This window comes from Pseudophryne corroboree, chromosome 1 (genome assembly GCF_028390025.1).
Source record: "Pseudophryne corroboree isolate aPseCor3 chromosome 1, aPseCor3.hap2, whole genome shotgun sequence".
Lineage (NCBI taxonomy): Eukaryota > Metazoa > Chordata > Amphibia > Anura > Myobatrachidae > Pseudophryne > Pseudophryne corroboree.
Window position 1 is genome coordinate 1,169,615,637 of NC_086444.1, and position 14,383 is coordinate 1,169,630,019.

Here is a 14,383-nt window from a genome sequence, read left to right on the forward strand (position 1 = left end):
AGCAGGAAGTGTGAGACTTTGTGTGAGTTCTCTTGGTTTTAGAAAGCGCCAATCATTTGCAACGTAACACTAAGTCTCAGCATTGGCTGCTTCCTGTACATCTGGCCACAGCCATTTTGTCCTGGCTTGGCTGCCACAACTTCACATACACAGTGTCAGAGTTTTATGATCCTCCCTGCGGGTTTGAATTCCGGCGTCCTAGCACCCACTGGCCTCCAGCCACACTGGGCTCCTTGGCAGCCACAGTCCCACCTGGACTATTGCCACAGGGCAGCCCATAGGTGTGGTCACACCTCTTTTTTCTTCCTTGTGTGGACGGATCCCACCAGACCCACACAAAATCCATGGTCAAGTTCACAAAGAATCCTATGGGAGCTGCTTCTGCAAATGAAAACGGGGACTGAGGCAGGCATCAGAGATATCCTGGGGGGAATACATACGTGTTACCGGTAGAGATGAGCGGGTTCGGTTTCTCTGAATCCGAACCCGCCCGAACTTCATGGTTTTTTTCACGGGTCCGAGCAGACTCGGATCCTCCCGCCTTGCTCGGTTAACCCGAGCGCGCCCGAACGTCATCATGACGCTGTCGGATTCTCGCGAGACTCGGATTCTATATAAGGAGCCGCGCGTCGCCGCCATTTTCACACGTGCATTGAGATTGATAGGGAGAGGACGTGGCTGGCGTCCTCTCCATTTAGATTATAAGAGAAAGAGATTTACTGGAGCTTAGGACTAGGAGGAGTACTGTAGAAGTGTAGAGAGTGCAGAGAGTTTACTAGTGAGTGACCACCAGACAGTGCAGTTTATTTAATATATCCGTTCTCTGCCTGAAAAAAGCGATACACACAGTGACTCAGTCACATACCATATCTGTGTGCACTGCTCAGGCTCAGCCCAGTGTGCTGCATCATCTATATATATTATATATCTGTCTAACTGCTCAGCTCACACAGCTTATAATTGTGGGGGAGACTGGGGAGCACTGCAGTGCCAGTTATAGGTTATAGCAGGAGCCAGGAGTACATAATATTATATAGTGAGTGACCACCAGACAGTGCAGTTTATTTAATATATCCGTTCTCTGCCTGAAAAAAGCGATACACACAGTGACTCAGTCACATACCATATCTGTGTGCACTGCTCAGGCTCAGCCCAGTGTGCTGCATCATCTATATATATTATATATCTGTCTGACTGCTCAGCTCACACAGCTTATAATTGTGGGGGAGACTGGGGAGCACTGCAGTGCCAGTTATAGGTTATAGCAGGAGCCAGGAGTACATAATATTATATTAAAATTAAACAGTGCACACTTTTGCTGCAGGAGTGCCACTGCCAGTGTGACTGACCAGTGACCTGACCACACTGACCACCAGTATAGTTAGTAGTATACTTATATTGTGATTGCCTGAAAAAGTTAAACACTCGTCGTGTGACTTCACTTGTGTGTTGTTGTTTTTTTTATTCTATAAAAATAAAACTCATTCTGCTGACAGACAGTGTCCAGCAGGTCCGTCATTATATAATATATAATATATACCTGTCCGGCTGCAGTAGTGATATATATATATTTTTTATATCATTTATCATCCAGTCGCAGCAGACACAGTACGGTAGTTCACGGCTGTGGCTACCTCTGTGTCTGCACTCGGCAGGCAGTCCGTCCATAATTGTATACCACCTAACCGTGGTTTTTTTTTCTTCTTTATACATACATACTACTACGACATCTCTTTATCAACCAGTCTATATTAGCAGCAGACACAGTACAGTACGGTAGTTCACGGCTGTGGCTACCTCTGTGTCTGCACTCGGCAGGCAGTCCGTCCATAATTGTATACCACCTAACTGTGGTTTTTTTTTCTTTCTTCTTTATACATACATAGTTACATAGACATCTCTTTATCAACCAGTCTATATTAGCAGCAGACACAGTACAGTACGGTAGTTCACGGCTGTGGCTACCTCTGTGTCTGCACTCGGCAGGCAGTCCGTCCATAATTGTATACCACCTAACCGTGGTTTTTTTTTCTTTCTTCTTTATACATACATAGTTACATAGACATCTCTTTATCAACCAGTCTATATTAGCAGCAGACACAGTACAGTACGGTAGTTCACGGCTGTGGCTACCTCTGTGTCTGCACTCGGCAGGCAGTCCGTCCATAATTGTATACCACCTAACCGTGGTTTTTTTTTCTTTCTTCTTTATACATACATAGTTACATAGACATCTCTTTATCAACCAGTCTATATTAGCAGCAGACACAGTACAGTACGGTAGTTCACGGCTGTGGCTACCTCTGTGTCTGCACTCGGCAGGCAGTCCGTCCATAATTGTATACCACCTAACCGTGGTTTTTTTTTCTTTCTTCTTTATACATACATAGTTACATAGACATCTCTTTATCAACCAGTCTATATTAGCAGCAGACACAGTACAGTACGGTAGTTCACGGCTGTGGCTACCTCTGTGTCTGCACTCGGCAGGCAGTCCGTCCATAATTGTATACCACCTAACCGTGGTTTTTTTTTCTTTCTTCTTTATACATACATACTACTACGACATCTCTTTATCAACCAGTCTATATTATTAGCAGCAGACACAGTACAGTACGGTAGTTCACGGCTGTGGCTACCTCTGTGTCTGCACTCGGCAGGCAGTCCGTCCATAATTGTATACCACCTAACCGTGGTTTTTTTTTCTTTCTTCTTTATACATACATAGTTACATAGACATCTCTTTATCAACCAGTCTATATTAGCAGCAGACACAGTACAGTATGGTAGTTCACGGCTGTGGCTACCTCTGTGTCTGCACTCGGCAGGCAGTCCATAATTGTATACTAGTATCCATCTCCATTGTTTACCTGAGGTGCCTTTTAGTTGTGCCTATTAAAATATGGAGAACAAAAATGTTGAGGTTCCAAAATTAGGGAAAGATCAAGATCCACTTCCACCTCATGCTGAAGCTGCTGCCACTAGTCATGGCCGAGACGATGAAATGCCAGCAACGTCGTCTGCCAAGGCCGATGCCCAATGTCATAGTACAGAGCATGTCAAATCCAAAACACCAAATATCAGAAAAAAAAGGACTCCAAAACCTAAAATAAAATTGTCGGAGGAGAAGCGTAAACTTGCCAATATGCCATTTACGACACGGAGTGGCAAGGAACGGCTGAGGCCCTGGCCTATGTTCATGGCTAGTGGTTCAGCTTCACATGAGGATGGAAGCACTCAGCCTCTCGCTAGAAAAATGAAAAGACTCAAGCTGGCAAAAGCAGCACAGCAAAGAACTGTGCATTCTTCGAAATCCCAAATCCACAAGGAGAGTCCAATTGTGTCGGTTGCGATGCCTGACCTTCCCTACACTGGACGTGAAGAGCATGCGCCTTCCACCATTTGCACGCCCCCTGCAAGTGCTGGAAGGAGCACCCGCAGTCCAGTTCCTGATAGTCAGATTGAAGATGTCAGTGTTGAAGTACACCAGGATGAGGAGGATATGGGTGTTGCTGGCGCTGGGGAGGAAATTGACCAGGAGGATTCTGATGGTGAGGTGGTTTGTTTAAGTCAGGCACCCGGGGAGACACCTGTTGTCCGTGGGAGGAATATGGCCGTTGACATGCCAGGTGAAAATACCAAAAAAATCAGCTCTTCGGTGTGGAGGTATTTCAACAGAAATGCGGACAACAGGTGTCAAGCCGTGTGTTCCCTTTGTCAAGCTGTAATAAGTAGGGGTAAGGACGTTAACCACCTCGGAACATCCTCCCTTATACGTCACCTGCAGCGCATTCATAATAAGTCAGTGACAAGTTCAAAAACTTTGGGTGACAGCGGAAGCAGTCCACTGACCAATAAATCCCTTCCTCTTGTAACCAAGCTCACGCAAACCACCCCACCAACTCCCTCAGTGTCAATTTCCTCCTTCCCCAGGAATGCCAATAGTCCTGCAGGCCATGTCACTGGCAATTCTGACGATTCCTCTCCTGCCTGGGATTCCTCCGATGCATCCTTGCGTGTAACGCCTACTGCTGCTGGCGCTGCTGTTGTTGCTGCTGGGAGTCGATGGTCATCCCAGAGGGGAAGTCGTAAGCCCACTTGTACTACTTCCAGTAAGCAATTGACTGTTCAACAGTCCTTTGCGAGGAAGATGAAATATCACAGCAGTCATCCTGCTGCAAAGCGGATAACTGAGGCCTTGACAACTATGTTGGTGTTAGACGTGCGTCCGGTATCCGCCGTTAGTTCACAGGAAACTAGACAATTTATTGAGGCAGTGTGCCCCCGTTACCAAATACCATCTAGGTTCCACTTCTCTAGGCAGGCGATACCGAGAATGTACACGGACGTCAGAAAAAGACTCACCAGTGTCCTAAAAAATGCAGTTGTACCCAATGTCCACTTAACCACGGACATGTGGACAAGTGGAGCAGGGCAGGGTCAGGACTATATGACTGTGACAGCCCACTGGGTAGATGTATGGACTCCCGCCGCAAGAACAGCAGCGGCGGCACCAGTAGCAGCATCTCGCAAACGCCAACTCTTTCCTAGGCAGGCTACGCTTTGTATCACCGCTTTCCAGAATACGCACACAGCTGAAAACCTCTTACGGCAACTGAGGAAGATCATCGCGGAATGGCTTACCCCAATTGGACTCTCCTGTGGATTTGTGGCATCGGACAACGCCAGCAATATTGTGTGTGCATTAAATATGGGCAAATTCCAGCACGTCCATGTTTTGCACATACCTTGAATTTGGTGGTGCAGAATTTTTTAAAAAACGACAGGGGCGTGCAAGAGATGCTGTCGGTGCCAGAAGAATTGCGGGACACTTTCGGCGTACAGGCACCACGTACAGAAGACTGGAGCACCACCAAAAACTACTGAACCTGCCCTGCCATCATCTGAAGCAAGAAGTGGTAACGAGGTGGAATTCAACCTCTATATGCTTCAGAGGTTGGAGGAGCAGCAAAAGGCCATTCAAGCCTATACAATTGAGCACGATATAGTAGGTGGAATGCACCTGTCTCAAGCGCAGTGGAGAATGATTTCAACGTTGTGCAAGGTTCTGATGCCCTTTGAACTTGCCATACGTGAAGTCAGTTCAGACACTGCCAGCCTGAGTCAGGTCATTCCCCTCATCAGGCTTTTGCAGAAGAAGCTGGAGACATTGAAGGAGGAGCTAACACGGAGCGATTCCGCTAGGCATGTGGGACTTGTGGATGGAGCCCTTAATTCGCTTAACAAGGATTCACGGGTGGTCAATCTGTTGAAATCAGAGCACTACATTTTGGCCACCGTGCTCGATCCTAGATTTAAAGCCTACCTTGGATCTCTCTTTCCGGCAGACACAAGTCTGCTGGGGTTGAAAGACCTGCTGGTGACAAAATTGTCAAGTCAAGCGGAACGCGACCTGTCAACATCTCCTCCTTCACATTCTCCCGCAACTGGGGTGCGAGGAAAAGGCTCAGAATTCCGAGCCCACCCGCTGGCGGTGATGCAGGGCAGTCTGGAGCGACTGCTGATGCTGACATCTGGTCCGGACTGAAGGACCTGACAACGATTACGGACATGTCGTCTACTGTCACTGCATATGATTCTCTCAACATTGATAGAATGGTGGAGGATTATATGAGTGACCGCATCCAAGTAGGCACGTCACACAGTCCGTACTTATACTGGCAGGAAAAAGAGGCAATTTGGAGGCCCTTGCACAAACTGGCTTTATTCTACCTAAGTTGCCCTCCCACAAGTGTGTACTCCGAAAGAGTGTTTAGTGCTGCCGCTCACCTTGTCAGCAATCGGCGTACGAGGTTACATCCAGAAAATGTGGAGAAGATGATGTTCATTAAAATGAATTATAATCAATTCCTCCGCGGAGACATTGACCAGCAGCAATTGCCTCCACAAAGTACACAGGGAGCTGAGATGGTGGATTCCAGTGGGGACGAATTGATAATCTGTGAGGAGGGGGATGTACACGGTGATATATCGGAGGGTGATGATGAGGTGGACATCTTGCGCCTCTGTAGAGCCAGTTTGTGCAAGGAGAGATTAATTGCTTCTTTTTTGGGGGGGGTCCAAACCAACCCGTCATATCAGTCACAGTCGTGTGGCAGACCCTGTCACTGAAATGATGGGTTGGTTAAAGTGTGCATGTCCTGTTTTGTTTATACAACATAAGGGTGGGTGGGAGGGCCCAAGGACAATTCCATCTTGCACCTCTTTTTTCTTTTCTTTTTCTTTGCATCATGTGCTGATTGGGGAGGGTTTTTTGGAAGGGACATCCTGCGTGACACTGCAGTGCCACTCCTAAATGGGCCCGGTGTTTGTGTCGGCCACTAGGGTCGCTAATCTTACTCACACAGTCAGCTACCTCATTGCGCCTCTTTTTTTCTTTGCGTCATGTGCTGTTTGGGGAGGGTTTTTTGGAAGGGACATCCTGCGTGACACTGCAGTGCCACTCCTAGATGGGCCCGGTGTTTGTGTCGGCCACTAGGGTCGCTAATCTTACTCACACCGCTACCTCATTGCGCCTCTTTTTTTCTTTGCGTCATGTGCTGTTTGGGGAGGGTTTTTTGGAAGGGACATCCTGCGTGACACTGCAGTGCCACTCCTAGATGGGCCCGGTGTTTGTGTCGGCCACTAGGGTCGCTAATCTTACTCACACAGCTACCTCATTGCGCCTCTTTTTTTCTTTGCGTCATGTGCTGTTTGGGGAGGGTTTTTTGGAAGGGCCATGCTGCGTGACACTGCAGTGCCACTCCTAGATGGGCCCGGTGTTTGTGTCGGCCACTAGGGTCGCTAATCTTACTCACACAGCTACCTCATTGCGCCTCTTTTTTTCTTTGCGTCATGTGCTGTTTGGGGAGGGTTTTTTGGAAGGGCCATGCTGCGTGACACTGCAGTGCCACTCCTAGATGGGCCCGGTGTTTGTGTCGGCCACTAGGGTCGCTAATCTTACTCACACAGCTACCTCATTGCGCCTCTTTTTTTCTTTGCGTCATGTGCTGTTTGGGGAGGGTTTTTTGGAAGGGACATCCTGCGTGACACTGCAGTGCCACTCCTAGATGGGCCCGGTGTTTGTGTCGGCCACTAGGGTCGCTTATCTTACTCACACAGCGACCTCGGTGCAAATTTTAGGACTAAAAATAATATTGTGAGGTGTGAGGTATTCAGAATAGACTGAAAATGAGTGTAAATTATGGTTTTTGAGGTTAATAATACTTTGGGATCAAAATGACCCCCAAATTCTATGATTTAAGCTGTTTTTTAGTGTTTTTTGAAAAAAACACCCGAATCCAAAACACACCCGAATCCGACAAAAAAAATTCGGTGAGGTTTTGCCAAAACGCGTTCGAACCCAAAACACGGCCGCGGAACCGAACCCAAAACCAAAACACAAAACCCGAAAAATTTCAGGCGCTCATCTCTAGTTACCGGTGACTGGGTCATGGTCCCGACAGCAGGATCCCGGCCACCCGTGTGTCGGCAGTGGGGTGAGCGCTAGAAAGCCCCTTGTGGGCCCACTGTACTTGCCACAGGTTATGTTCTGCCTCTATGGGATTCATGCATACCCTTAGAGGGAGAAAAGCCTGTGGTGCCGGTATTCCGGCCACGGCATTTCACTGCTTGTTGGGATTCTGGCATCGGTATTTTGACCATCGGGATCCCGACAGGTGGTCCCGTGATTGCCTCCCATCCTGGGGATACTTAGTGTTTATGGGTATCTCCAAAACGGCAGCTTTTGTGGGATCTCCTGCAAAAACTGGTTAGTAAACATGCCCCGTAGTATTGCTGGGGTCTACTAATACTGTATGCTGCAGACTATTAGTGCGGGCCCCACTTTCCTAGGGATACCAGCCCTGTGCTCACCAGCCTTGGGCTCATCACCCACACCTTTGGATGGGGTGTGGCGATAAAAATGATATTCTTTTCTGGTGCCCTTCCGGTCCCAGCTAGGGTGGTCAGAGCATGTTGGCACTTGGGGAACCTGGCAGACAGGAACAAATAAAGTTTCATGCTCATGCCCTGATCACAGAAGTCCCTCTTGCAAACAAGATACTGTAGCGTTGTACACAGTGGTTGTTACATATTAATGTTTAGCATCAGGGAATAGCTCTGCAAGCCATGAATTAGCCTAAAATTATCATTTAAGCATAATGGGCCTAAATCATGTTGGTATGCAAATGTAATTGTGATTATCTGGAGCTGCCGCCCAGAAATGAAATGAGACGCCCTCCAGAGTCATCATAAACTTATCTGCAGACTGGGACGGATGGGACGTGAGCAGTGGTGGATCTTGCCACGGGCAAGCAGGACTTTTGCCCAGGGCGCCGCCTTCCGGAGGGCGCCGGCGCCATCTGGAGGGCGCTGCACCATGGCAAGATCCGCCACTGTGCAGAGTGCCCCCCCAGCAGTGCCCCCGCACTGTGCCTATCCCCGCTGTGAGAAGGGAACCAGACGCTACGCGTCTGGTTTCCCTTCGTGGCGCTGGTCCCCCCCCGCTGTGAAGGGAATCAGACGCTAAGCGTCTAGTTTCCCTTCATGGAGAGGACCTTTGCGCGATGACATCATCGCGCACCGCACAGCATTGTAGCACAGACGCTAGGGGTCATAATTGACCTCTAGTGCCTATGCTGTGCTATGGGGGAGACGTCATGACTGACGTCTCTCCCATAGATCCAAGGAGAAGAGCGGCACCGGGGGGAGGTCTGCAGGTCTGGAATCAGGAGCGGGGTATAGTAAGTATACTTTGTTTGTTTGTTTTTTATTTCCTTTCAGCTGCGCTACAAATGGGGGCGTGACTGACCACGCCCCCGCATTAAGCCACGCTCCTAACTTTTGCCCGGGACGCCACAAGGGCAAGAACCGGCCCTGGACGTGAACTACAAACTCCAGAGTGGCAGAATGTGCTGCAGGGAGCCGGCCCAGTGATCACGGGTCCAGACCATTCCGGTTTTTACCCGATCCCCTTTATCTCTCTCCTCTTCATCTCTCCCCAAACTGATACATCTCCAGTTTGGAAGGTAAAATCACCAATGCACTATCAATTTGCAAGGAATTTCAAGTTTTCTGCTTGTAATAGAGAGAGAAGCTAGCAGGGCATTCTGGCACTTGTAGTTCTACAGTCAAAGATTTTTGACTTTGACATTAACGAGCACTGTTCAGTATGGAGAAACGTCCATCGAAGAGACAGATCATCAGTAGTGAACAAACAACATGTACAGTATAATATGAATCTCTGTTATTAAAATAAATGACTTCACATATATAGATTCATATTATGCATGTTGTTTATTCGGGATGTACTTATGTGACCGCCGCTTTCAATACATAGAATCCCAACAGTTGGCATGGCAACTAGCAGGGACTATTCCCACTAGTGGGTGTCCACAGCACTCACAGAGTGGGAATAGAAACTGTGGCGAGCACAGCTCACCACTGAGCCCGCAAGGGGCTTGTAGCGCTTGCCCCCCCAGCGGTAGTCATACCCAACCCCGTTTATTCACTGCCCCCTTCTCTTCACAAAGCTGTAATGTAATCAGTGTCGGACTGGGGTATAAAGGGCCCACCGGGGGGATGCAGTGATAGGGGCCCATACTTGGAGGTGTGACCAGCCTACAAAGGGGGTGTGGCCAGCCTCCACAGAGGCTTGAAATGCACAATAGTCTTGTGCAGTGTAATGCAACATATCTACCATGTATAACACAAGTGCACAGTCTGGAACCTGGTCCCTATAGGAAGGAGTGGGCCCTCAGGCAGTGGGGCCCACTGGTGGTTTCCCCTGTACCTCTGTGGGACAGTCTTACCCTGAATGTAATATTCAAGTTATTCCCTATATGATAAGAATTATAGGAATTTATGCAGATTTGCTTTACACTCATTTCTTAAATGAACATTTTTTTTAAGAAAGAACAAAGCATATAAAACATAAAACTGTTGCCTGCAAACCATGAACTATTCATGAGATGGCACTTTGCGGTTTTATAGGAACAGAATAGCCGCTGTATAGTCATTGTTATCTGCTACACCGTTAATACTTTCCTACAACATGAAACAGTCCATCTACAGTTACACATAAGCGTGCCGCTGCGTCTGCTCAGATAATAATCCCTTTATTACCATCGCCCAGTAACATTATCTAATATGCGACACATGCCCTCTTGTGGCAATTTGTGGTATTACTCCTATTAGTTATTTCCTATAGGCTTTTGTATCTAATGCTATCCAGTTCTCAGCTCTCACCCTCTCTCCTGTGTTCTTCTTACAAACTGTTCTTTCCAGTTGCACAGCCTTTGGTGGCTTCCTGATCCTCTCTGATTCCCATACCTCTACTTCAGCCTCTACCCCAGCATTGCATCTCTATGCTCTGTGCAGCACACACCTCTGTCCCTGCCTCCTAAGTGTCCCTGCTAAGTGCTGAGAGGAATCACTTGTGATCATTGCTACTGTACGTCTCCCTCAGCACGTTTTTATCAATGGACTGGATGACAGAGAATAGCACCTGGCTCAGCAAGTGCTCCATGTGTGTAATAGTCATCCTGACAGCCTGGGGACCCTTCTCCCTGCACCTGGAATTATGAATGGGTGACCTGCAGGAGCATACCGGGGGCTACAGGTAAGGCATGGTCAGTGATCTTTGTAATCATGATATATTGTAAATATATACATACAATCCTTCTCTCTCTCTCTCTCTCTCTCTCTCTCTCTCTCTCTCATGTGTATTTGTATATTTTACAAGTACAAGGATGGGTGCAGCTTCTATAACTGCATTCTGTGCCAGGCTGGTGACTGTATTTCTGTACAGGAGCTGTGACAATATTTGCAGCAAAGTTGCACAACTCACTGACACAGAGGTAGTGTATAACAATTTGCTAGTACAAAGTGCCAGTGTGACACTGAGGGGGATAATTGTTACTTTGTTTTGCTTTTGTCACCAAAGTGTTGAATGGAAACCTCACAGTGACAGTGATATGACTTTATTGTGACAGTATGTAACAATGATGTAAGGAGAGCAGCCGCGGTGTGTTACAGCAGTGTGGTACAGTGTGATGCTTACAGTGTTACCAGCATTGTGTGGACTGAGAGCTCCAGTGAGAGGAACCCGCTGGGCAGCATCAATGGCACAATCAGATCAGTAACTATTACTGTTAAATGCCCTGTGTGATCATTATCACCTGCCCTGTGTGATCATTATTACCTGCCCTGTGTGATCAGTATCACCTGTGTGATCAGTATTACCTGCCCCGTGTGATCAGTATCACCTGCCCTGTGTGATCAGTATTACCTGCCCTGTGTGATCATTATTACCTGCCCTGTGTGATCTGTATCACCTGCCCTGTGTGATCATTATTACCTGCCCTGTGTGATCAGTATTACCTGCCCTGTGTGATCATTATTACCTGCCCTGTGTGATCAGTATCACCTGCCCTGTGTGATCATTATTACCTGCCCTGTGTGATCATTATCACCTGCCCTGTGTGATCATTATTACCTGTGTGATCAGTATCACCTGCCCTGTGTGATCAGTATTACCTGCCCCGTGTGATCAGTATCACCTGCCCTGTGTGATCATTATTACCTGCCCTGTGTGATCATTATTACCTGCCCTGTGTGATCAGTATCACCTGCTCTATGTGATCATTATTACCTGCCCTGTGTGATCATTATCACCTGCCCTGTGTGATCATTATCACCTGCCCTGTGTGATCAGTATCACCTGCCCTGTGTGATCAGTATCACCTGCCCTGTGTGATCATTATTACCTGCCCTGTGTGATCAGTATCACCTGCTCTGTGTGATCATTATTACCTGCTCTGTGTGATCATTATTACCTGCCCTGTGTGATCATTATTACCTGCCCTGTGTGATCAGTATTACCTGCCCTGTGTGATCAGTATTACCTGCCCTGTGTGATCAGTATCACCTGCCCTGTGTGATCATTATTACCTGCCCTGTGTGATCAGTATCACCTGCCCTGTGTGATCATTATTACCTGCCCTGTGTGATCATTATTACCTGCTCTGTGTGATCATTATCACCTGCCCTGTGTGATCATTATTACCTGCCCTGTGTGATCAGTATCACCTGCCCTGTGTGATCAGTATCACCTGCCCTGTGTGATCATTATTACCTGCCCTGTGTGATCAGTATCACCTGCCCTGTGTGATCATTATTACCTGCTCTGTGTGATCATTATTACCTGCCCTGTGTGATCAGTATTACCTGCCCTGTGTGATCATTATTACCTGCTCTGTGTGATCATTATTACCTGCCCTGTGTGATCAGTATCACCTGCCCTGTGTGATCATTATTACCTGCTCTGTGTGATCATTATTACCTGCCCTGTGTGATCATTATTACCTGCCCTGTGTGATCAGTATCACCTGCCCTGTGTGATCATTATTACCTGCCCTGTGTGATCATTATTACCTGCCCTGTGTGATCAGTATCACCTGCCCTGTGTGATCATTATTACCTGCCCTGTGTGATCATTATTACCTGCCCTGTGTGATCATTATCACCTGCCCTGTGTGATCATTATTACCTGCCCTGTGTGATCAGTATCACCTGCCCTGTGTGATCATTATTACCTGCCCTGTGTGATCATTATCACCTGCCCTGTGTGATCATTATTACCTGCTCTGTGTGATCATTATTACCTGCCCTGTGTGATCAGTATCACCTGCCCTGTGTGATCATTATCACCTGCCCTGTGTGATCATTATTACCTGCCCTGTGTGATCATTATTACCTGCCCTGTGTGATCATTATTACCTGCCCTGTGTGATCAGTATCACCTGCTCTGTGTGATCATTATCACCTGCCCTGTGTGATCATTATTACCTGCCCTGTGTGATCATTATTACCTGCCCTGTGTGATCATTATTACCTGCCCTGTGTGATCATTATTACCTGCCCTGTGTGATCATTATTACCTGTGTGATCATTATTACCTGCCCTGTGTGATCATTATTACCTGCCCTGCGTGATCATTATTACCTGCCCTGTGTGATCATTATCACCTGCCCTGTGTGATCAGTATCACCTGCCCTGTGTGATCATTATTACCTGCCCTGTGTGATCATTATTACCTGCCCTGTGTGATCAGTATCACCTGCCCTGTGTGATCAGTATCACCTGCCCTGTGTGATCATTATTACCTGCCCTGTGTGATCATTATTACCTGCCCTGTGTGATCATTATTACCTGCCCTGTGTGATCATTATCACCTGCCCTGTGTGATCAGTATCACCTGCCCTGTGTGATCATTATTACCTGTGTGATCATTATTACCTGCCCTGTGTGATCATTATCACCTGCCCTGTGTGATCATTATCACCTGCCCTGTGTGATCATTATCACCTGCCCTGTGTGATCATTATCACCTGCCCTGTGTGATCATTATCACCTGCCCTGTGTGATCAGTATCACCTGCCCTGCGTGATCATTATTACCTGCCCTGTGTGATCATTATTACCTGCCCTGTGTGATCATTATTACCTGCCCTGTGTGATCATTATTACCTGCCCTGTGTGATCAGTATCACCTGCCCTGTGTGATCAGTATTACCTGCTCTGTGTGATCAGTATCACCTGCCCTGCGTGATCATTATTACCTGCCCTGTGTGATCATTATTACCTGCCCTGTGTGATCATTATTACCTGCCCTGTGTGATCATTATTACCTGCCCTGTGTGATCAGTATCACCTGCCCTGCGTGATCATTATTACCTGCCCTGTGTGATCATTATTACCTGCCCTGTGTGATCATTATTACCTGCCCTGTGTGATCAGTATCACCTGCCCTGCGTGATCATTATTACCTGCCCTGTGTGATCATTATTACCTGCCCTGTGTGATCATTATTACCTGCCCTGTGTGCTTACTGGCAGGTGCTGTGTAAGGTACTTTACTGATAATTAACATTTCACTGTACATGTTGTCAGCCGTGTATTGGAATTGGTGACTCTAGCAATAAGTCACCTGAGGATCAGTACAGCAAATGTTCTGTGTACAGTAATTACATACATTCAGGAGGGGGCAGCCTGGTTGACGGAGAAGGGAAAGGTGGGGGTGGGGGGACGGGGGAGCAGCTAGGTGGAGGGTACATAGGGTGTGATGCTGTGTTTGCGTCATTCTGGCCCCGCCTCCAGGAATATAGTGTCACGATTACCGTCATTGTAAAGCGGGAGCCAGGATGACACGATTCAGTGCAAACTGTGTCATCAAGCCTCCCAGACCGGTATCTGGATGATAGGTCCACAGTTAAAAGATCGAGAGGCCAATAGGATGACACCAAATGGTCGACATGCATATGGTCAACATGGTCATAGGGTCAATGTGGTCAAAGGTCGACATGGCAATGGTCGACACATGAA

At 47.5% G+C, this 14,383-nt stretch overlaps 1 protein-coding gene across 1 annotated transcript in view; it reads left to right on the forward strand.

Moving 5' to 3' along the window:
- The first annotated feature begins 10,258 nt into the window (after nucleotides 1–10,258).
- The window catches only part of LOC134929491 (octopamine receptor-like), a 189,375-nt gene continuing 185,250 nt past the window's right edge, over nucleotides 10,259–14,383 (forward strand). Inside the window, exon 1 of the mRNA XM_063925099.1 lies at nucleotides 10,259–10,621. Coding sequence (XP_063781169.1) covers nucleotides 10,587–10,621 — 35 coding nt within the window. The 5' untranslated portion in view covers nucleotides 10,259–10,586. The remainder of the gene's footprint in view (nucleotides 10,622–14,383) is intronic.